General features: G+C 34.6%; 1 protein-coding gene across 1 annotated transcript in view; it reads left to right on the top strand.

Annotated features, from left to right (window-relative positions):
- Nucleotides 1-25,743, top strand: part of DNER (delta/notch like EGF repeat containing) — a 133,929-nt gene that overhangs the window by 61,157 nt on the left and 47,029 nt on the right. The window contains exons 3-5 of the mRNA XM_074833772.1: nucleotides 4,250-4,344; nucleotides 6,792-6,958; nucleotides 21,341-21,486. Coding sequence (XP_074689873.1) covers nucleotides 4,250-4,344; nucleotides 6,792-6,958; nucleotides 21,341-21,486 — 408 coding nt within the window. The remainder of the gene's footprint in view (nucleotides 1-4,249; nucleotides 4,345-6,791; nucleotides 6,959-21,340; nucleotides 21,487-25,743) is intronic.

Here is a 25,743-nt window from a genome sequence, read left to right as displayed (position 1 = left end):
CACAGATGCCTGTGTGAGTGTGCACACACATGCACACATACTTATTTGTGTAACCTTGGGAATATTTTCAAAATGAAGCACTCTTACTGTGTGTTGGAACGGGGTTTATGTGAAAGCCGTGATGTCACGGAAGTTACAACGGCAATTTACAGGAAAGACTTGGTAGGCAACTGGCTCAGGGGGTGAATTTTTACTCACAGAATCACAGTGTAGGTTGGAAGGGATCTCTGGAGACTGTGTAGTCTAACCCCCGTGCTCAAAGCAGGGTCAGCTAGAGCAGGTTGCTCAGAACTGTGTTCAGTTGAGTCTTAAATACCTCCAAGGCTGAAGGGTCCATAAGATACCTGGACAGCCTCTTCCAGTGTTTGGAAGTATCTGTTAGTTTTCAGAAATATTCATTAATATCTTGTTAATAAGATAGTGAGGAATTGCTGAGGCTAATGTGAATTTGGTCATTCCACTTACAGACAACTTTAGTCTGACGCAAGTGTGGCATGTTTTGCAAGAAGTTTTGTCTTCTGTGATTCTTTAAACTCAGTGGGTTGAGATACAAAAGAAATGCAAACATGTATCACGGTAGTAGAATGGCTGTATTTTGCACTGTTGATGAGGCCTTGTAGAATTACAGATGTCTGGTCAGCTTTCCAAGAAACTTACTGTGAAATTTCATATACAACAAGTATCTTCAGATAACTACTATAGTGAGAGGTTGCATATATGTATCCTAGCATAAATGTAGAGTCTGTATGTTACTTTTCTTAGCCTCATTGAACTAAAGGCTAGTACACTTAATTTACCAAAGTAATAAAGGCACTCATGTAAAAAATATTGCCTTGGGATTTATGTATGAATTTCAGCACTTATTGAATTGTCTATTTCATTATTCTGGTTGGTCTGTAAGGCAGAAGGGTATCTGTACAATTCACATGATGTAATTTTTTCACAAAAGGTGTAATATGGAAGAACAGTCTGTTGCTCTCTTCTTAGGTACCACACCTGACTTCCTTTGCAGTCTCATCTATGCTACTGCTATGGCCTGGTAAGGTAATCTTCTAGCCAAATCACTGCTGTCTTGTTAAGGTCCAGGAAGAGACTGTAGGAATAGGTACTCTTCTGGAGATTTCACTCTTGCTTTCTCAAATTATGCTTCTCTTTTACCTATGTAAAGACTTGGAAGGTTAACACTCTTAAAACATTTGAAGCAGAAATGTAGTTCTTGTATGTCATGTTCTCTTTTAAAAAACAAGAACGTGATTTAGATGCAAACTTAAGAACATGTATGTGAAGAGGAATTCTGTGTTTCCTATCAGCAATTTGATATTTAAGCATTTTAAACTCTAAGTAATATATTAAAGAGCAACTGTTCAATATATTCTGTACTGATGTAGGAGCTTATCTTTGTAAGCAGCTCCTAAACATACTTTAGTCTTTGGCAGGTGCGTGAAGATTTTGTTTTCTTTGGTGACTATTTTTAAAGTAGCTACATCATTTGTGTTGTATCTATAAGTCTGTTCCCCAAGGAGCTTCCTTGCTGGCTTAAAAGTTCTGTGTCATTGAATGCTTCAGGGGAATTTTGGAAGAACTTGATGTCCTTGCAGTTATATGTAATTTTTTTTCAAGATTATCTTTAAATGACTTTAGATGGTCTGTATTTTTTACTTCAGCCATTTCACTTTTTAAATTTTGAGGAATTAGGATAGGAATGCTCTTTATTTTACTTTCTGAAAATTATTTAAGTATATTTTCCAGTGAGTTCTGTTTTAAATATCTCCTACCTGTTCTAGCAGCCTTTTTTTTTTTTTTTTTTTTTTGAGAGTGAGACTTACAGATTGTTTTCATCTTCTCAGTGTCCTTTCTTATTGTAATGTATTGGTCTTCTTTGCCCTCATTCTTCAATCTTTCAGTTTGGCAGAGAGCTCTGTTAGTATAGGAAAGAGACATAAAAATCTTTATGCAAATTTCTCACAGCTGTGAAAATCTGTATAATTTGTTTCCTTATTCAGGTATCAAAGCAGTCATTTTTGTCTCTGTAGTATTTGTCTGAAATAGGACACTTATAGAACCATTTTTGTCCTTATGAGAGCTGCTGCTTCTTCCTGTGTTTTTTGTCTAATCCAAGTACCAGATTTTTTAATATAAAAAAAAAAGAAATAACTTAAACTTAATCTGTTATAAAACCCTAGGTTTAGTGTCCTACTGGTTTAGATGATTATTTTATTGGATTCTTAGAACATGAAGTTAAAGCCAATTAGAAATGGAGTTCCTAGATAAAGACATCAAACAGTACAGATCTCTTAACAGAACAGTCAAAAATCCTGCATTTTCCTTTTTGCTCTTCTGATTACCATTGAAATATTTCTATCTGTGCTTTTCATGCTGAGTAATCCTTAATTCTGCTGTGTTTGCAAACAAGTGGTTTTGTTTTGTTTTTTTTTCCATTTTCACAAGGTTGAATCTCAGCTCTTACTATGAAGCTGCTTTGTTTGGCTCTTGCTTCTTTAATTTTTTGGGTTTATTTTAATTTTAGTTTCAAAGAGATCAATACCCTTTACTTTACAAACTTCTAATATTGAATAGTAAGGTAAATGACATGCTTAAATTACATTTTTTCCCCTTGTGTTCCAAGGTAATAAATGCATGGAATTGTAAAACTAATAAATACTTTAAAAGTGTTAAAACTGAGTGTATTTTTAGATGTAGTATAAGACTGTGTGAGAATAGAGATGTTGATTTATTTTTTTTTTTCCTTTGTTCCAGTAGTTATATAGATTCTTAAAGAAAATGAATGTTTAAATGTTGGCAAATAAAAAAGGAAGAGTGTTAGCCAGACTAATTTTGGATTCATTGTGCTTTGAATGTTAGCTCCATAATTTTGACTTCCAAGATTGAAAAATTGTAATGGATATATTATCTTTTTTCAAAATTTATTTCAACAAATACAATAAAATTGCATCTCACATTATTTTCATAAACTACATGTATTGATATTATATGCACCAGAGAATTCAACAGTGTATCAAGTAATTTAGACATTTTTGCTGAATGTGAATACTGAGTATTTGTCTTGCCTGAGTCAAAAGCAGCTCCGAGTCTCCTAAAAATTATTACTTGCATCATATTCTGGACTTCTGTTTTTCATGTTTTCACAAGTGTTTCATGACATTGTTTAAAATAAGAATTGGAATTTTACTTAAATTTACAAATTAGATTCTGGCTTTTTCTTTGATGGGTGATTAATTCATGGAAGTGTGTCAGGTTGCATTTTCAGTTTGCCAGTAAGGCTGATGTAAAAATGTTGCACACGTATTCTAGATGACTGAGAAGATAACATTGCAAAATCTGCCTAGCAATTTGAAGATGAAAATGACTGATTTTTTTTTTCTTACAGTGTGATATTTCATAGGCAAGCTGATGAAGATACCTGAAAACTACTTAATTAAAACTACTGATGATGTTATTTTAGGTGATAGAAAGACTCAATTATGCCACATAAAACATTACTTACTTGAAATAAAGGTATCATTGAAAACACTAATAGTTTTCAAACTGTCTTTATGGAATTACTACTTTACAAGATATGAATAATTAAGGAGTCTGCCTTTGATTCCTCTGTGTTGTATGGCATCCTGTATGGTGTCTTGATCTAGTTAATACAGTAACTGATTTCTATGCCTACTAGGCATCACAGATTTGGCAAATACGTCCTTTGAACTGTGCTCATAATTTTTTTCCATCTGAAAGCACTGTTTGTGTAAGCAACTTCTACTTGGAAAAAATAGTAATGGGCAAGTGGGTGAGTATTTTTAAAAGTAATCTGTGTTTGGAAAAAAACATATTTCAATGTAGTAGAAAGACAATAACAGTATTTGCTATTACAAATCCTCCAAGACCACCTAAATTAATGATGCAGTATTTCTTGGATGTGGCAAATGTTAGAGCTTTCTTATTTTAAAAGACGAGAAGCCTATTCATCTTTTTTCTAAACATGATCACTTTTAAAGGAAGATGCTTTTAGAAGTTCACATTTATGTACAGGAAGTTTTTGTTAAAAACCTAAAATAATGGTTGTGTGAATTTTCAGAATGTTTATTGATAGCATAAATGTTTTGGTGAATGTTTAGCTCTATCCTGATTATTTTTAAAAGGTGACTGCTGGACTATTAGTGCTATTTTAAAAAAAAAAATCTTTCATGTTTTCTTTGGTCAGACTTTCTGGTTTACTGTTAAATAAAACTATTTTTATTTTCAGATAACCCCCGATGTGGCTTGTGGAAATGCCAGTTCCAATACCTCTGCTGGAGGTCGGCTTATCTCCTTTGAAGTTCCACAGAATACATCAATAAAGTAAGAATATGTGTAATGTGTGATGAAATAGAAAATGCTTTTATTTTAATTTGCCTGTATATTTTAGACAACAGTTTTTCGGATAGTCAGGTTTGTCAAATGGCTAAAAGTATATGAGAGAACTTCAGACAGACTTCAGGCATCTAGCAGTGCCACAACAACTCATTGCTTGGTATGCAATAAATAAATAAACATATTTAATGTTTTAGAAGATATAAGCATGTAAACTGTTTCTGGGCTATTGGAATGCATTAGAAATTAGTGCAGATGTGATAAAGATGTCAGTTTGGAGAAGATATGACATTTTCTTTCTCCTTCATGCAGTGAACACTTTTTTTCCCTCCTTTAATCTCAGTCTGCACTTGCTGGTAGAAAATGTTATTGTTTACTATATAAAAGCATGTATTTTGTGCATTTGTATTTGATTTCTGGATTATTGCTTTGGGTGTCATCAGCTGTGAAATCTTTGTGTATGTCCTACAAACCACAGTTCTCAAAAATTTGAATTTATTCTGTGTTGCTCACTTTTCAAACTCATGCTTTTTTGATCAAGTGTTTGCTTTGTTACTTTTAATTAACAAAACCTGATTTCCTGGAAAGATCTGATTCTGTCAGCTGGAATGAGGCATTTTCTTATTAGAAATTTTATTTCAAATAAAAAGCTGCCAACATAGTTCTCTGGCTCACAGCTTTACTGCCATTTTAGACTTCAATTTTCCAAAAATAGCCTACTTTTCTCATACTGTCATCTTATCTTTCAGAATCCCAGCTTTCAGTTAAAAAAGGCCATGCTCGCAGGAAAAAACAAACTGATGCAAGCAGACAAGCTGCAGACAGTTTGGAGCAGTAACTGTTAAACGTGGGAGCTGTCCTACTCTTCCCACGGGACTTTGAATCGTGCTCATTCATGAGCGTTAAGCCTAAGTCAGGAAGAGATCTGTGAGTGTGGATGCTCTGGCTGGCTGGAATCTGTAAGCAAACAAGTGTCTTTTCTTGAAATCAAGAATAAGCTGGCATTTGTGGATTCTACATCTGTATTTAAGACCCTTCATGGAGGGACCTCATTTTAAAGGAGGTTGCAGAGGGCACAGTCATTTTTGGTCATTTTTTACACTATATATCTTTAGTGGTGTGTTACATTTGGGTAGGTTAATGCAAGTCAATATCTATCTTTATTTCATTGTATTTCCTGTGTTCAAGGCCCCAAGTAGTGTCTCTGGTTCAATGCTGTCTGTGAAAGGAAAATAATTTCAGTTTAATAATTTTGTTTTGATCGTCAGGTGTGACCTAAACTGTGAAACTAGTTGCTATTTTGTTCTAAAAGTGAGATGGTCAGCTTTGGGAGTAGCGATGGGGATAGTTCTTAAAGAGGACACAAGATACAGTAAAAAATTTGCTTCTTAATTTGTCTAGTTGCAGCATTTTTCAACTTGTGTCAAACATGATTACAAAACTTTGCATTTCTTGTTTTGAACTCAAATAAGAAGTGACAAGGGAGAAACTGCCTTGTGTTTTTAGCAGGATTGAAACTATTTCATTACAGGAGATTGTGGAACACAACTTCATCTCTGGGTATTTGGAGGCCTGTTTTCTGCAGGAGAGAATTACCAGTTTTCAGCAGTTAGATGCAATTGTGTTTGAATTTTTGGAGGATTGTTCAAACTCATTTGGGATTCATTCAGAGGAAATTAATGCAAATATTTGGGAACTTGCCAGAAACATGACAGTTTTTTTTCTTTTCTTTATGGAGGTGAGTAGGGAAAAAAGTATCCTGAGAGGAAAGAAACACTGACTGACATAGATACAGTGCTCCCTAGTGGAGCCAACAGGATGTATGCAGTTGTAGATACTACTTTATCCAATCTGTCAATATTCAGGAAGGCACCGTGGACTCAGTAACCCTGGGAGCATTACATGACTCATTTGATTTACAAGAATAAACTGTCCTGAACCTTCGATCTCGCATGTCAGACAAATGAGGATTTCTACCAGGATCCATCTCCCTGTATTGAACAAACATTGAATGCTCTTCAGTAAACAAGAGGGCTGGATGTACTTCAGCTGCAGAAAATGATGGCATTGTAGATGTAGAACAGAGGTACTATCCAAAAAGGCATAAATACAAAGACTGAGTAAAGATGCTTTACTATTATGTGATGTTTATGTAAAACTCCTCTTGGGCACTAGGATGGTGTCCTTCATGTATTAGAAATTTAGACTCTGTATTATTAAATCTGCTATTACATATACTATTATGGAAATCTTACTATTGAAACATTTTTTTACTTTTTGTGGACATGCTAAAAACCTTCAGGTCTTTTCCTGATTCCATACCTGCTACCTTTAAATTTTCCTTCTTTGTTGATAATCTTTTGTTCTGCAGTGATGTACTTCCTAATAACACCAATCTTCCTCAGTGTAAATATTCTTATAATTTCTTTTCTTAGAATAAGGCAAGATGCTACTGCTTCTCTTATCCTGCTATGGAAGGTCACAACCACTGGATTTAAACAGTGTTCACTTATTGATGGCAGAAGTGTCACTCTTCTCCAGGCACTGGGTGGACTTGTTCTCTCTGAAGAAATGCTTGCATTGGGAAACAACTACTTTATTGGTGAGTAACATGCTGACTTTCTGTTTATCACTTCTAGATGACAGCCGATGGTTTACCCAACATTTAGAGAAACAAAGGGGTAATTGCCTTAATTTAAGTGCTGCTGAAGTATCCATATATGATATTGGAACCATGTTTTAGACATTGGTTCATTCAAAGCAGACAAATTCTTACACAGGTGACACCATTCAGTTTAAAATCTAGATTGTGATTTTTGCCTGCTACCTTTAGATGATACAAGGTATTTTATATGTTCTATTTTAATCAGCTGTAAAGCTTTTGGCAAATGCTACAGTAAATAGCTATGAATGTTTGAGGTGTTTCTTTGTCAGATATTGTATCATGGAATACTTTGTAAAGAAGCTTAAGCCTGTACACAGTAAACTTAAAAAAATATATTCAAATATAATAGGAAATCTGATATTCTAACTATTCACTTGCACTATTTTTTCTCTTCTAGTTTTGTCTCTGTGAGTATGAAATCTTAGAAATATACTGTATGTTTCATTGGGCAATTAAATGTTAAGCATCTTTGTGGAAGGGGTGTAATGAAAATAGGCCGATATGCTATATTTAAGTGTATGGGAAATCACACTGCTTTAATGCAGTATTTATGCATAGACACAATAGACTTAATTAAATTGAGCTTTCTGGGCAGATGGTTTATTATACCAATGACATGAAACCAAAGTCATTGTAATAACAGCATTTATTGTAATCTGCTTGAAATGCTGTATGTCTTATAATGAAGTATAAGCTGCCACAAATTGTTATTCGGCAACTTATCATGCTAATAAATGTAAAATTAAAAGCATTCTGATGCAGAAACATTGGGCCAAATTCTAAGTGTGTAGCTAATACAGAAAAAAAACAAATGCAGTAGTGGTGCCATGTTCTCTCCCTTCTGAGCTGTCACTTAGCAAAGATATTGCTTGAAGGCTATTAGTATAATCATTTAATTACTGTCAGCAGTGGTTTCTTTTAGTGATATTTATTTTCTTAACATAATTTTCCAGTTTCATATATTTTATTTATTATTTACTTTCTGGGATATTTAGTTTTAGCTTTCTTTTTTCTTTTAATCTAGTTTTGCAATTAATTTATCAGTTATAACTCTTCTTATGTGTCTTCCTCAGGAATACATTTTTGCATTTGCCTTGTGGTAGTTAAAGTACGATAAAACTTGCTGAAGACAAGATAATTTGTAACTTTTGTGCACTCATGAAAGTACCTAAAGGCAGAGCTTGGTCTATAAGCTCCCCAGAGGGCCTAAGTTGCTCTGTGAAGGCTCCACGTGACTGTACACACCATACAGCAGAGGCTATTAATTTAGATAACTAAAATGAATATTGTCTTAGTCTTTAGTTGTTTGCCTTGTCCTACTTGTCTCTTTGTGGCTGTCTTGCTCGATCACGAGGTGAAAATATACCTTTTCCTCAATGAGTACAGAACAAGAATCTATATATAGTTCATAAAAATTGTACTAATGATCTGGTTTATTTCATGCACTACAAGTTTTCTGAGACCTCTTATTTTAATTACTTGTGGTTTTTGATATTTTCTTTGATCTTTCTTCTTTATTTCCTGATAGTGAAATTCTCTGTAGAATTTTCCTGTTGTTGTAATGTGATTTATGTAAAGAACATGAATCATAAGTGCGTATGCATGGAGCAGCAGGGAGACTCCAATAACACAGTGATACATTCATGAATAGGAGCATCTGAGTGCTTAGTAAGGATGAGTGCAGATATAGTGCATTTGAATTTTTATAAATCCTATTCATTTTAGCAAATGGATGGATTACCTGTAGCGCTTTTAATAGAAAATGAATATGAAACATTCCCTCTGCATATATTTTAGTCCTGAGGCATTGTAACTCTATGCTATGATATAATCAAGTAATGAGATAACTGTTTTCTGGAATAAATTATTTTATGTGGCCTTAATTTAGTTATAGCTTTTTCCAGAATGATTTCCTTTTATTAAAACACTTGAACAGAAAAAGGGTGAAATACAAGGAGTAGGGAAACTGAAACATGGATGAGTTTAAAAGTGTTTGTGACCTATCAGCATTTATTGTAAGAAAAACAGAGTGGCCTCTGGATTTTCTTCTCAATTGTATGGAAATATTCTGCTTACTTTCCATCATCAATTCTCGTTCAATAAAGTGTAAGTCTTGGGGGTAAAACTTAAAGAGGAACTTGGTAATTTCATGTGAAAACCACTGAATTTTATCCAAACTCAACTGAAATAAATAATTCAGCTAAGGTCTATATAAAAATAATTAAATCTTTACTTTAAATTTGATCCAGATGTATAGAAATGGTCCGTGAATCTGACACACCTCACTTAAGTTTTTAGTTTTTAATAGTTTAGTTTTCAATAAGATCAGATGAATAAGTTTTCCATAGGTTTCTTGATATACACAACAAACTTATTCTAAGGTACAGTAAATTAAAATGGATGATTTTATATAAAAAAGCAATAATGTAGCATGTGTTTTTATTGATGATATTTGAGCTAGAACAATCGTGAGGCCACAAGATACTGTAGGATGCTATAAGCATAGAATCACACAGTAAGGCTGTGGACCATACCAGTCAATATATTTACCTTATGTAATTTCCTCCTTCTCCCACTCTTTTTCTGTTTATTCAAATGAGTTTTTAAAGGATTCTTCTCTTAATTGGTGAATTCTGTACAATGCAATTTTTTTGACCTTTTCAAAAATTTCTAATTAAAAGTGTCAAAGAAAAATGGGGAAGATCTGAGTGGTTTTGTTCGGGCTTTTTTTGTGCGTGTCTTTTGATCTGTGTCTTATCTGAGTCACTTCCCACTGTGTTGCCTCCAAGTTTTGTTACTCAGCAAGGTGCTTTAATTACCTCTTGCAAATCTTTCTGAATAAGATAGTTATGTCAAAGATAAAACATTTAGGGAAATATTACTTATGTTACCTCATGGTGACACAAGTTTAAAGTTCTTTAGACAAGATTGAAAAGACTCAAAAGTCGGCAGCAATGTACTGATTTGCTGGTCATGTGATTCAGAGCACAATGTCTAGAGGCTGGAAAGAATGCTGTCTCTGAGCTCTAAAAATAGACACCTTGATCATAGTGCTGTTTACCCCAGAGACAGTACCTGCACTGTATGAGAATGAAGGGTTTGAAGGAAGAAGAGTGTAACACAACTAAATGAAAAAGAGCTGTCTGTTTTCTATAATGTGATTTATAAAATGGCTACTTCATCTGCAAGCAGTCTTTTGCAGTGCAGGAAAATAGTTATGATGCTGTGATTATGCAGCATGATTATGTTGTTAAATTACAGCATTTACCCCATTAAAATAAGCCCCAGTAGATGGGAAAGAGTCCTAATTTTGAGACTGGCTTGTACTTTCTGTAACACATTCTTAAACTGACTGCTTTGCTTAGAGGATTTTTAATGAGTTTGTGTTTAAGATTTGATACTACACATGTGCCATTCTTGTAAAATAATTTATGATGTTTTATTAGAAACTATACTTATTGGCCAATGGAAAAAAGACCAATAAAGTTCAGGTTTTGAAGTGAAAAAGCCCCTGAGAGTACTGATTTGCTCAGTAGGTTAGGTGGTTTAGGTGTAGGGTGAAGCACACAGCATATCCCAAGGTGCTGGTGGCTTTTAATGCCAGGTTACTACCAGACAAAGGTAATCATTAGATGGTTGATCTGTCGTAAAAGCCTGGTGAACTGTTGATCTCTGCTCACTGTTTGCAACAAAAATGCTTCATTAAATGCCAAGAGAATTTAAAAAGTTTTATGCCCAAATTCAGGACTTGGAGAAAAAAAAAATATTTTATTGAGGGCATTTCTGAATAGCTAATATTTTTAAGATCTGTACAGAAAAATATCTATTCTCTGGAGTGCTATGGGTGGATATCGAGATTTGCCAGAGAGATAGTTGGGAAGTGAAGCAGGAGGGAATTAATCATATTTTTAAATAAGAGATGGCAATTAAGGGATCAACATTTAAAACACATTAATTTACGGAAAGTCTGCCTTTTACTTAAATAGAGTTATAGCTTCATACTATTTGTCCCAATGTTCTTTGAAGTTAGAGAGATTCCTGTATAAGGTATCATATTTATAAAATGTCTCATCAGTAGTTGTTTTCATTCAGGATCTTCATGCTAGCAATAATGGCACTAGAATATTTGAAAATGAGTAACTGCAAAACTTTACCTTGTTACAGTCACACACCTATTCTTCACTGGAATATATCTTGAAAAATTGAAATCAGATGAAATACATTTTACAAGTCTGACAAAATGGGATAAGAATACCCTGATGCACCATCAGTTGGTGCATGAGTCTTTCAGACTGAAGTTCTCACGAATGTTAATAGCTTACAGCTAAGGATCTCTGTGGTGAGTTGAAAGTGCTGCTTGTTATGTGTTTTGGGAGGAATCTAATCCACCCAACATTGTGTACTTCTCTCTTTCAGGGAATAATATACTAGATTTTACAACACGTACAGGAACGTGTATATCTTTTTCTGTATGAGTTTTTTGCAAGTGTATAAGATTTACTAAATTGATTAAATAATATCTCTCTTGAAAAAATAATGCATTAACATTTTCCTTTAGAAAATAAAAAAGGCCCTGCTGAAGGACTTTAAAGGACATTTTCAGCTTGTATGGCAACTCTCTCAAATATCTGCCATTTGTTGCATGCATCTTTTTTTATACAAACATGCAATCACACTCTGATTGAAAACTGGAACATTTATTCTGAAAACACAGTCTGCTATCAAAATAGTGAAAAAAACCAAAACCAACACATAACAAAAGCATTAAAATGTTTATTTTTTTTAATACTCACATTTTAGAAGTTTTATAGTGACTGTGTACCATCTGTTTCTTCATGAGTCAGTTAATTTACTCTGGTGCTAAATTAATATACCTGTTCACTAAGGCAACAGTTTTGTGCTTCATGACTCAAAAGATACACCTGTGGATGTGAGATTTATAGTCGGTTGTAATTTCACAGTTTCCAGTCTACTTGGTAAACTGGTATAGGTATACCTATTCCAGTATACAGTTAGCATTTTATATTTAAAAGTCCGATTCTGCTAGTAATAAAAACCACCATAGCTTTTTTTTTTGTTGGACGAATTTGGAAATTGAGTAATAAAATTGCATATTGTATGATTATCGCTTCAGTTTTAAGAGGTGTTTCTTTTGAGATTTTGGGCATAATGAAGAGCATGGAGTTGGCAGTGCTGACTCTGCATGCAACCTATTTCCTTCTTATCTCCCAACAACATGAAAAAAATACAATTATGTTTTCAGGTCTTTATTATGGTTATTAGGATATTAACTCTGTTGACAAAACCTGTTTCTCATTAGCTTCCATGCTAAAATGTTGAAAAAATTGCTTTTCTGCCTTGGTGTACCCACTGCTGAGGCTGCAATGATGGGAGGTGTTTCAGAAAAATACTAAAACAGATAGTTGGGCATTAGTATTTTGCCTCCATATCCCCATAGGTAATACGATAGAAAAGTTTGTATATCTATAGTTGCTAAAAAGTGCTTGTAAATAGCTTGAATTTACTTGCTTTTTGATTCTGTGCTTTATTTAGCACTTCCATTATACAGCTTAAAATGCAGCTTTCATGAGATATTGCTACATTAGTTTTTTAGTTTATTGTCTGCTTGTAAAATAGGAGGAAGAAATTTATATGCAAAATTGCTATTTCTCAGATAAGACCTTACAGATAAGACAGAAATTTTAACATTTAATATTAATTAATATTTTTCTCTGAATAGAAAATAAATCATTCAGCATAATCTCTAAATGATAATGTTTATTTTCATCACAGCAAAGAAAAACTGATGTAGACCAGGTGTGTAATCTGGTTTTCTGCAAGACGCCCAGCCTATTAGATCAATACAGTTTTAACTAACTGGTTTAAACTATAATTATAAAGTATTTCAAAAGTATTTCCTTAAATAAAATTGGTAGTTGTACAGACTCACTTGAAAACGGATGCTATAGCATCTTTATGGTGAGATGAATACTGATGCTATTCAAATGCCAGCCCCTATAAGGCAGCTTGCTTGAATTCCAAAAAACTTTTTGAAGTTTTGCTTAAAAAGGAAAATTAATGCTTGGTTCCTCAAGGACAATAAATCTGTTGCATTTTAAAGTGTGTGAACCATGTGTGTATACATATAGAAAATACAATATTTTTCTATCCAAAATGCTCTTCTGCCTTTCTAATGCAACAAAGTATTTTCTTTAATATGTCTGCCCCAGCAGTTATTTGCTCTCTTTATGCTCTTTGGGTTATTCAATGAATTTCCTTGCAACATCTCATCATACATTAACAAGTTGTCACCGCTAATATGACTACATTGAATAGGCAAAATGCAACTTAGTGTACAAAATACTATATTAAAAATAAATAATCTAGAGAGATAACTTGAAACAAGTCAGTCTGATTTTTCTACCTCCTTTTTTCTGGCTGTAGAATTTCAGATTAAGAGGCAAGTTGTAACTGTGTCTTTTGGATGGTGTGTTTTGTGTTGTTACATGTCTTTAAAACACACACGTATCTCCGTTGAAAGAAAGCAGTTTCACAGAATCACGGAATCGTCTAGGTTGGAAAAGACCTTGAAGATCATCTAGTCCAACCTTTAACCTAGCATTGGCAGTTTCCAACTACACCATATCCCTCAGCCGACCCAACTCTTAAACACCTCCAGGGCTGGGGACTCCACCACCTCCCTGGGCAGCCCATTCCAACACCTAACAACCCGTTCTGTAAAGAAATGCTTCCTAATATCTAGTCTAAACCTTCCCTGGCGCAACTTGAGGCCATTCCCTCTTGCTGCATGTTGAAATTGTTTTTACTTATGCAAAATTGAAATAGGACAATTTTATTTCATAATAGGAGATGTGTGAATTGAATTCACTGAGAGCCACGTAATCAAGTTACTCTAGACCCATGTGTCAGCTGGACATCTGTGTGAGCTCCTAGCCCATGGCGTATGTGCAGTCATTTGATTTAACCCCCTTCCACTCTGGACTAAATTAAATCCAATTCCCTTGCACATGCTGCAGTCAGAGTGTTCATGCAGTTCTTGCTGCTCAGCCGACGTGCAGTAACGTGTGTGTGTGTGACTGTTTAGTTACTTTTGTGCAAGTCAGCCTTGCTGGTGGGGGAATTTGTTGACAACTGCTCCGGTTAATGGGGTTTTCGTTTTTATGTGTGCAGTTTTCCTGGAAGGGCCCTGTTGTAGGCAGTATTGAGTATTGTGCTCAACTGTGAACACTTCCCTGGGGCATAAGAGCTAACCTTGCAGAAAATGGCCTTTTGATAATCAATAGCAGCAGCAGAAGTGCGAACAGCTTAAAAAGTTCAATGAAGTGTTAATTTCCATGACTTCTGTAAAAGATGGCCTTATAAGGCAAAAAGTTAAGCATTCAGGTGAAATCCAAACCATTCTGAAGAATGCTATTAGTCTATACAGGAAAGGGTATCTTTATAAATACGATAAAAATCAATATACTGCCCTGCCCTTCATGATCAAGTTACATGTACCTCATCTCACGTATAAGTAGATGTAAACATTAAGCTATTTAGTGTTTTTATACATTGTATTATGTTTTAAACTAGCATCTAAATAATTTTTACTCTTTAGAGTTGTCTTTAATTAATCAGTAAATTATTAAAAATTAATTTTTATTCACTGCTACTTCTAGTAAGTAACAGTGGGAAATTATTTTTCTAGTCTATCTTTGAAGGTTCATCTGCTCAAATTTGTAACACTTGGTGAAATACCTTTTGTTTGTTTATTTATTTCCAAGATTTGTCTTCAAATGTGACTTTAGTGACCAATTCACAGTCAAGATATTTACATTCAGTTGATCACATGGTTGTTTACACTGTAAGATCTTGAACAGACTGCTTAACCTGCTCTGTAAAATAAGGCTACTAATGCATAATTTAAAGGAAAATGTGAGGCACGTTTTAGTAACACTTGTAAAATGCTTTGAGATCTTCAGCTAGTGGTGTAACATGCTGTACAGTGCATTTAAAAGTAGGGTAGCCACTTGTAAGTCTTTAAGTTGAACCAGTCACTATAGATAAATCCTAGCCAACCTTGCCATCCAATCTACCACAGCTCCCCTTATCACAGTCCCAGCTATGTCATTTGTACTCCACCACACTTAACTGCTTTTGTGAAGTGTGGTATCAGAGATAGTTCACCAAAATAGTTCACCGGCAGCTTGGCAGCATTGTTGAGATGCTGATAAATAAGCACGTAATGGGGGAAACTGTGACACAGGAAATCTATTAGAAGATTAGTCTTGTCACCCTTTGCTGGGCTTTCACTGTTATTTTGGATGTAAGCAGAGTCCTTGAAGCCATGACAGAGGGTCCCACTCTAAGCTACTGTCACATCTCTGTAATAAGCTGTATGCAGGTGGTTTCATAAGTGTAAGTGTATTCTTGCTAGGTGACCCTATCATGGGTTTTGGTCCAGTCAAGCTATGAAGTTGGGTAATAATTTTGTAATACTGAAATTCAGAAATTGCCATTTGTTATGGAGGAAATATAATGGAATATGTGTTTGAGGATTTCTCTATGCTAAGTGAATCCAACTGGTTTGCTCAGTTTATAAATATATTTTAACTGTCAGTCCTGCAAAACTGAGCTCCAGCTTGGAAGTCAAGCTGTGTGCTATTTCTTCCCAAACTTTCAGTAATAATTTTCTGACACCCATATTTTGCGTTCTGTTACACCTGTGTAACACTATCATTGTCAATCTGCTTCTGATAGAATTGCAGTAATGTTACTGAGAATATAACTTGACCAGCAGCACATTTATCTTTATCACTGGAATGGTGATTATATCTGAGAAGAAAGTATATGTTGGATTTTCAGACACCAGGATGAGTTTGCAGTGTTGGTAGTAAAGTAGGCAAGCATACCTATTTTTAAACTGAATGTCACTGGTATCAATTTGGAGAATTAAAAAAAATGCAATATGAAGTTTTACAGTCACTTATCAACAATAACAAAAATTCTTTAAATTGCTGTTTCATGTGAATTTTTGAAAAATAAAGTATTTGAAACAGTTATTGAACTGATTCTCACTAAAATTTATATATATTTTCAAAAGCAGTATCTGACCAAGGCTTCTGTGACAAAACACAGTAAACATGCTGATCTACATAGAATTTGGGAGAGTTGTACCACTTATAAATAGTGCTATTTGTGGGCAAAATAGCAGTTTTGTTATCACAGCTGTATTTTTGTATCCCCAGATGCTCTGTTGCCTAGCAGTATCATTAGAGAATGATCTCAGATGTTCTGTACAAGTATCCTGTGGTACTGATGGCACAGAAGTACTGCATCAAAGATTGCAAATATCATTGACTACCTGTTTGTCACTTCTTGTTTTCTACTTATGTATGATAATCATCCTAAGGCAAAGTAGGAAAGGATTCCTGACCCATTTTTTCAAATTCTGAAGAACAGTATTAGTGTCAGGGCCCTGAGGGTATTGATAGGCCTTAATGACCCTGACCATTAGGGTCATGGAGAAGGTGATAAATGATTGTCTATTTTTAAATCAAAAGCATGCTTCTACTATTTCAACATGTAAAGGCAAATTTGCACAATCAAGCATATCATGAGAACACCTTGTTATGCTTTTTCATTTGTTAGAAATGAATTGAATATGACTTTCATGAATGAGTGGAAGGATTGAGCTCTCTTAGATTTGCTACATGAATAACCACTACTTGAGGTTGTGATATACAGTGCCGTAAGAGGGAACTTGGTTTGTAGAGCTAAGCTGAATTTACTACTTTATGCTTAGATCCAAAAAGGCACATAAGCATTGTGGCAATTAATATAGACCCCTGTGGTGGTCTTCATAGTCTTGAAAGTTATCTATAATCATATGACACATGGACAGTGTGAGTGTCATGGACATGAAAATCTTTGGATAAAATCTGGACATGAAAAATTTTAGGAGAAAGGACTAGAATTAAAATCTCCTTTTGTCTTTTTTCTGGTGAGTACTGTGATCAAAATTTAGTTGTCTTTTTTTCCTGGCTTCTTTTCTTTAAATTATTCTTATGTCTGCAAAGTTCAATGTCCACAAAAGAAAAGGTTGAGCATATTGACCACTCCTGTTTAGCTTGCTGGATAACATTTTCCCTGTGATGTGAGAGATGTAGTCAAACAGAAAGTTCCTCTTGGATCTTTTACACTTTCCATTATCTGTGGATGAACTAGCAGACATACTTATGTAGCTTCTATCCTGGACCACTAAGGCTTATAGTTTAGTATACTCTGATAGCAGCCATATTGTTTCTGGAAGTTGAAATCACGTGTGGAAGTATTATAGCTTCATTATGTTACTACGTGACATGAACTGAAGATGTGGTGCAGGCACACACAATACCACTGCTTTGCTCCTGAAGGACTGGTACTATCTGTTTTTCATCCATCTGATATATCCTAGTTTCCCATTTTTCAAATAATGAATAACTGACTGTACTGTACACCGGGAATGGGGTGGAGAAATTGCATCACCTTATTCTGGGGCCCTTTTTTGTTTTCCTACCCATTTTGACTTACCAGTGCCTTTAGTTCTGGGGCTGTATACTGTGCAGGGAAGCTGTAGGCACTTTGTGTCTTTGAGAACTCCACCGCTTTGCAAAATGTTGAAGTTGGCTACTGACCCCAAAAGCTTTTGGTGTGGGAAAGTGTTGAGAGAGAAGAGAACAGATGGAAACTGATAGACATCCCACTGCTGTCTCATTTCCTTGGGAAACCAGGCTAAAAATAAGTTGAAGACTTGGGGACTGATGCTTCACTGTAAGTGAGTGCCCAAATGCCTTGGCAGTCATTCTCTCTCATCCAAGAAACTTTTAGGTGGACTCAAAGACCTATACTTTTGTGAATTGGACCTTTTAATGTAGGGAACTGTTAACTGCATTTCTGCTGTAAAATGGTAATCTGTTGTTTCAACCGTAGGTGAATTTATGTTGGAATACATATATTCACTGTGCAGAATACAGAGAAATACATTTGGGCCAACTGCAATACGCAAGAGTGTTTGTGTGTGTAATAGCATTGGGTGCATACCAAGAGTTAGTTACGATTTGTAGTTCAGTCTTACGCCTCCCATTAACACAATATGTAGTAGGATAACGTTCTGAGTTGGTGGCCTATTAGCTTCAGTCTTCTTTATTTTGGCAGTCCGCTATGGACCAGCTTGCTGACCTCAGTTTGCCGTGCATAGAAGGAAGGTATTGTTCAGAAACGGGGCTTGTGAATGAAGCAAATCAGTTTGTGTAGTCTAGATAATCTACAGTCAATCAGTTAATGTTTGTGTAGTGGTAATCTGAATGGCATGATATGATCTTCTGAAAGCACCTGGACACAGTGATGACACCTGTCATCTTTTATTTTGACTTTATTCCTTATTTTTTGTTCTTAACTTTCCTGATGTGAGAGAAACAGGAGCATACATACTTTGTGCTCCTAGGCGTCAGTAGGTGAAGTTACCGGGGTGGAATAAGCTATAGTGTATTTTACCATGCATACTGCCAATGAAATCGTGCAGGCGTTTCTCAGGCTACCAAATGAGTGTGCACAAAGCTTGAAAATGCCTCCTTTGCAACCTAAATGACTACTCCCATCATATTATGATTTATTAGGCTTTAAAATTGGTTCTGTAATATTACTGTAAATAGCTCAACCCTGAATTCTTCAACTTAAAATGCTCTGATGTCATTATGTTTTAACTAGCTTTAGAAAACCATCAAGGTTAAACTGAACAAAATTACATTTTGTTATAAACAGCTGTAATGTTTTTCTCCAGACCTTAGATGAAGGGAGCTGTAAACATGCTTCTGAAATTATTCTGCTACCTAGAATTTAAAAATAGAACTTAAAACTCACTCTAGTTCAGTTGCTGTTATGGGAATTGGAGAAGGAATTAATTGAAGTGCTATGACCTGAGTTAAGCATGGAGTCATATTTAGATGATCAGACAAGCTTCTTCTAGCCTTAAAACCTAGAGATCTCAGAAAGTTGTATGCAACTTCTTTAGAGTGAAAATAAATAGCTGTGTTTTTATTTTTCTAGTCTTTGGAAATTAGATGAGATAATTAGAAATTACAGGAAAATATGTGGCATTCCAGTGAGAATAATGTGGGTTTTTTGTTTTTTTTTTCAGTGGTTTGCCTAAGGGCTTTTGATACCAAAATAGTAACAAGATTCAAAGTACAAAGAAGGTTGATTTAATATTCCTTTAGGGAACTGTCCTGAAGAATATGTAACAATCTGCTTCAGACAAGCAAATGTGAACCCAAAGACATTTTCTAAATACCACATTCTTCCAAGCATTCACATATAATTGCATGACTGCCAGTGACAATTGCATTCAGTTGTTAAAGGAAATAATTTTGGCTCAATCTTTGAACAGATGGGTAAAAATGGAGTGTGTATTAAGGCCAGAATAAATTGGCTTGCTTTGAAGAGGTCAGCAGATTACAATAATCTTCACTAGCCAAAACAGACCATTAGACATTTGGAACTATACCCAATACATTTTTTTTTTTTTTAATCTGATCTTTTAGAATGTTTAGCTAACTTGTAGAGACTATACACAAGCCAATGATACCTATATTGGACATGAGATTTTCCTGCTTTGAAGATATGGTCTAGGGATCATTGTTTCTAGCACAGACAACTAATTGTTCAAAGGATGCAGCATTTTAAAAAGTGAAGTCTAAAAATTAAGAACAAAGAATGGGTCTTCCATATGATTTTCTATGGAATTTGTAGAATTAGTCATGCTTGACACTTTCATATGCAGAATGTAGTTAATGTTTAGCAGCTGTTCTGTAAAGAGAATTCACCTGAAGTTCAGTGCTTCGTGAAACTTTGGTTTATTACTCTTCATTATAAATATTATCTTATACTAATTTTTTTCTGCCTGACTAAATATTGTGTTATCTCCAGCCTATAATGCAAGAGGCTATACTGCATATTTGAAATTCCTTTGAGGATTCTAGATCTTAAAGTGGAAAATATTAGAGAAAACATTGTCATACACTTCCTGCATCTGTTTACTGTCATTCTTTTTAAAATTAAAGATATTTAGATTTTAAAAAGCATTCATTTTTACTTAAATACTCTCTCTATTAATTTCTAAAGAGAAGTATAATCCTGCAATGGTTCTGTGTCTGTAGCTTTCCATACTGATACTACAAAGTCTTAGACCTTAGGAGTCTACCTACAAAAAGGACAGTGGAGTTAAATTTAAGTTTGACAATTTATGGAAGGATCTCAGGGTTTTTTTATACATATATTCTGCATACACTATACCAAACCCACAGTTTTTATGTCACTGCACATTTATTCTGCTATGAGCTCCAGAACAAAACAGCTAACTAACGCCACACATGGAAGGTCTGTAACCCAGGAGTCCAATCACTGCGGTGGAACGATGCAGTTCAAGCACAAGTGAAGTATAGGAGTAGGGTATATGTATTTTGACATGAACTCTGACTTGATTATGTCTGTCATAGGCTGTGTATTTGCCTCATTTTAGCTCTCCTGCTGTCATTTATTTTTTTCTCAGATATATCTGTTAGAAACATGGGTGACAGGAATGTTGTTGTGCTCCGGTGTGTTTTAATTCCACACAATTACAGGTGCTAGCCAGAGATTTGTGGATTTTCCTCTTCCTTGTCACATGTTCCCATTTTCATGTTTTGTTCATCTATACCTGGTATATCACATTATAGAGTTATCAGATCAGAAATTCAATATTACTTGTAATGCAAAATACAAAGAAATGCTGCCAAGTTGTGTATGTATGTTCTTGCAAACTTCATAAAAAATAAAGCCAAAGGGATTGTCCATCTATTACCAATGTAATGCAGTTTATGATCTGTGATTTTAACTCTGAAATAACTTCTAGAAATTCATTTAAGCATTTTTCTCCACTGAATTTGATTTTAATATTCCTTGTCATTAAAAAACTTAAGGAAATATATTTTTAACTTATAGGCAAAAGCATTTGATTATTCGAGACCTAAAAAATAATAGCAGAATAGAGTTCTGGATGTAGATCTGTTTCACCAGCCTGCCTTCCTTTTGTTAACCAATATAGTGAGTGTTTGTTTCTAAACTGTATTCCAATTTGTATTTACATGCATTAAATTTAGATAGGTGTGTATGAAATATGAGCAGTGATGTTCTTAGTTGACAGTTTCTTTCAAATCAGTTTTGTTGTTTATCTAGCAGTAGAGCATTAATATGTATTAGCATTTTTACTCATATGGTAAGACTTTTTTTTTTTTTTTTAAGGTTTTTTGAATGATTCAGTTACTAAGTGCATTGTGGCCCTACGCTTGACTGTGATAGTGAAAGTCAGTACCTGCATGCCTGTGGGAAGCCATTCAGATGACTTCCAGTGTTCGGGGAAAGGAAAATGTATCACCAAACCAGATGAGGTAAGGTGAGCTTGTCAAGACTTTCCTGTAGTGTGGAAATTCCATGATAATATAAATACAAGGTGAATTGTGCTTGCTATTCTGAGTGTATGCATACCTTGCTGCTGTGTAATAAACTTCTAAAGCTCAGAGATGTTACTAAATAATAACAATATATTTATTTGCTATTCCTAAAAATGAAGCACTTAAAGTAAGAAAACAACTGATATGAGATGCAAAGATTCATACCCTGCCCTGGCAATAAAAACAATTATTCAAATTAGGTATAAGGTAATGTGTACTGCATCTTACTGTCACTATAAAAAAATATTTCTTTATGAGATGAGGAGCATGCAGTGGGCACTTGGGATCCCCAATCTCTAGACTAGTGTGTTCCAGTTTAAGTCTTCAACCTTCTTTTGGTTTTAGTTTTGATTTAATCTAGTACTTATCTCTCCACACCTCAGTAACTGCTCACTGAGAAACCACTGATCAGTGCAATGGAGTTATCTGAGCATAATTATGAGAAGAAACAGAATGGAGTAATTTGGTAATGCTTGGAAGTTTTCCTGTATGGCTTTCTCCTTTACGTAATACTACACCAAGAGATTACAATGGTGACAGCAATTCCACTGGCCACTGTGAATTTTTTGTGCGATCTAGTAACGTGAGAAAATAAGAACCAAATGTGTTAAATTTGCAGTCTGTATACTGCTTTTACAAAATCAGTATGGCCTTCTGTGAATGAGATCCTGCATTCTCTGTTACCTTCTATATGTGTTGATTTTATTTCATGAATTAAAAGTCATTTACAGCACAAATATGCACAGTTAATCTTTGGTTTTATTAATACTCATTTGGGAGATAAAAGCAGTAGTAACTGTTGAGTAAATATTAACAGCTGTGAGCCTGCTGTGAGCACAGAAAATCTGGCATATTTAGGGAATTCACTGTTAGTTCATCTGCTACCATTTTCTGATTTAAATTCTCAATAAGCATGTTTGATAGAAAAATGGCGTTTTGAAATATAACAACAATAATTAAATTCCTACAGTAATCTATATATGCATGGCAGTGCTAACATCTGGAATAATTATCTATTTTATTTCTCAAAAATGAAATTTTAAAATGCTTGAGGTAATGTGTGAACACAACTATTGCAAGATGAATTTAGAAATGCTACTCTACCATACCAACTGGCTGGTATCCAAATAAATTATTCATTCAGATACAGTGTCCTGTTTCATAGTCCAGTTTAGTTTTTCCACTTTACTATATTTAACATTTTTATTTTATAAATTCAGCATCTTGAATTTGGTTTATGTAAATAATATGTTCAAATTTACTATATATAACAGCATATCAAAATGTCTTCTTTTTCCATTTTTTGTCAAGTTGAAAGTTTCTCCATTTTTATGACTAATTTCTTCCTCTTATTGCGTGTCATATGTCACAAAATAAAAATAAATTACTTCCTGTATCTATGCAGAAACATTAATGCTTTTCTGTATTAAGGAAAATGTATATATGGCCTTTAATAATTATCCATGTTTTAGAAATCTTTGAGACATGACAAGTAAAATAAAATAATCTTTAAAAAGAAAGACAAATGGGCTTCATGGCAAGAAAGAGGAGCTATTATGTCACACAAAAAAAGAGAAATCAATGCCTGTACATCCCCATCTGTAATCTTGACATCGAAAATTTTATATGTTTAAACTGTTAGTGAGAAATGAACCCCCCTCATGCACATGTAGCCTGTTGCTTTCCCTGCAAGATGAATAGAAAAATTTAGGATTGTTCATATCTTTCCACCTATTCTTTCTTTGAACCTGAGATTAATAACGGGAAAATTTATTGAGGTAGTGTTTTTGATGTAACATGCACTAGGCTGCAGTTAACCAACACCCCTGTGGCTGAAGCTGTGGGACACAGAAATCATGTTGAAGCCTGTTTCTGAAGAGGCGTCTATCAATTAATTCATGGTAGTCAGAGAACTGGAATTAGCAGGCTTCTCAATATCTCTTCAAATAAAATTTTAACTTCTGAAATGTAATTGCTTTTAGCTTCACTGTCACAAACTGCTCCTGAATTTTCTAGAACTTGAACAAATGAGGAATGTCCCCAGTGATCCTCTGGAGTGCCATCAAACCTATGCCAGGTAGCCTGTTGGGCTGCGGTAACTCACTAAAAACCTCAGATACAGTGTTTCCAAATGTAGATAATTTATGTCCAGCTTCCTGCTCCAGGGAGAATAAAAATGTCATGTTGTCTATAGTGTTTTTTTAAAATCTGTCAGTTTTCCTTACTCTTTAGCCTATTAGTTGCATGATAGAACTTCAGCCAGGGAACTGATTCAGGCCCAGCATAAGCAACATAGGTAAAAATAGAAGGTGCATATTTCATTAAGCAGGATTTTTTTGTCATTGTTTAACTCGTCTTAGGTGAGATATGCCCTAAAATATCTTGATGATTTCCCTAACGATGGAGCAAACAATTGCCAAAATTACACGCTTGACAGGCACCAACGGTTGCGTCAGTTTCCCACAAGATGCATCTTCCGCACTTCTTTTTGCAGAACTGAAACTTTTAATTTTCTTTAGGTTTATAACATGCCTTTTGCGATTTGCTCTTTGGTTTTATCTATAATTCATTCTGTTTTGCACAATCTAGTCTTACAGGATGCAGAGCAACTTCTTACAAGAATGCATAAAAGGCCCTAGTACCATGAACAAGCTAAGAGCTCTGCTGGCTCTAGTCATTGCTTCCAGTGCCAAGAAGATTAATGATTGTCTTTGTGTTTTTATGTACGTCATAGTTTTATTGCAAATCTAGTTTAATGTAAAAGAATGTAGTAACACATCTGCGTAATGGGAAAGTTAAATATAATTAACAATCTGCAGTGATACAAGTGCAGTGGCATACTGTTATCTATGGAGTACATAAAACTATAAACAAATGAATTTTGGTCTAACCTGGAAGTCTTGGCCAGTTTTTACTCATTCCTTACTGATACATAACTTAGCTTCTCCTCAGCTAGATGCTTTTTATAGCGTGTGGGTATGAAAAGGAAAGTTTTAATGGCAGAGTTTCTTTTTCAATCATTGTTGCTTTTTGAAAGGAACATAAAATTCACCACTTTGAACAAAGTTCTGTGAAGTGAGGTGATACTGAGTCAAAGCGATGCCTTTTCCTTCCTTTGTATGAACTTTGTACCTCTGCTTTGCTGCCATGCTTGCAATTCTTCTACAATGGAAGCAGGAATGTGTCAGAAGGATAATACTGGTCTTGGCATCATCACAATATAAATACCACTTTCACACTCATATACTCAGCTTTATACCAGAATTAGTTATCCTCAAACCAGTTAGCTGTGAATGGAAGAGACAAATCTTAGCATTAACTCAAAGGGAGAGATTTGTTCAGTGTGAATTTCTGATTCCGTGTAGGATTTTAAAGTGAACTTTGTCCATCCTTTGGATTTGAACATCACAATTTTGCTTGCATACCGGGATTAAATGATTTCTTTCACAGATTTCTCTGTTCCATAGCCTCAGCTCTCCCACGTAAAATATGGAAGAGCTGACTGTGTAAATATGAAATCTTATTGTTAGATTTGGAACCCTTAAGATTTACACAAATATGACTGGCCTCTGCCTGCACTGAGAAGTAACATATTGAACTGAATAGCAGTGATTTCCGCGTTTTCTATATTAGCTAGAAGCTTGGGGTAGATCCACTTGATTATATTTATAGAAAGGCTAATTATAAAAAATCCTCATGTATACCTAAAGGCATGCTCTGTTGCATAGGAACTGAGTTTCCTAAGTACAATATACTCCTAAACACAAAACATGTAATTATCGTAGAGCAATGTTTTGCTCAAATATTATAGCAACTCATTGTGAGTTGTAATAAATACTGAAAGTCTTTCTCAACAAGAGAAACAATAGACAATTTTTCCTGGTCATCCTAACAGCTTCTTTACTGTAGTTAAAAAAAGAAAAAAGGTGAGCTTTTATGGTATCTCTAGGCTGAAATTTAGAATCTGATAAGCATATTATTACTCTGCTTACTTAAAACAAGTAGAAAGTACTATATTCCAACTATATTTATAATCTCATACTTACAGATTGGATAATAGCAAATTATTTTAAAGAATTTATTTTATTCCCATTCAAAATGATATATTACAGATTTGCACTACACAGTCAAGTAACATACACAGATGAACTGTCTATTGATAGTAGATTGTTTTGGAATTCTTAGATAATGACT

Source organism: Strix aluco, chromosome 9, assembly GCF_031877795.1.
Source record: "Strix aluco isolate bStrAlu1 chromosome 9, bStrAlu1.hap1, whole genome shotgun sequence".
NCBI lineage: Eukaryota > Metazoa > Chordata > Aves > Strigiformes > Strigidae > Strix > Strix aluco.
The sequence above is the reverse complement of the archived record's forward strand: the minus strand, read 5'-3'. Positions and strand labels throughout refer to the sequence as shown.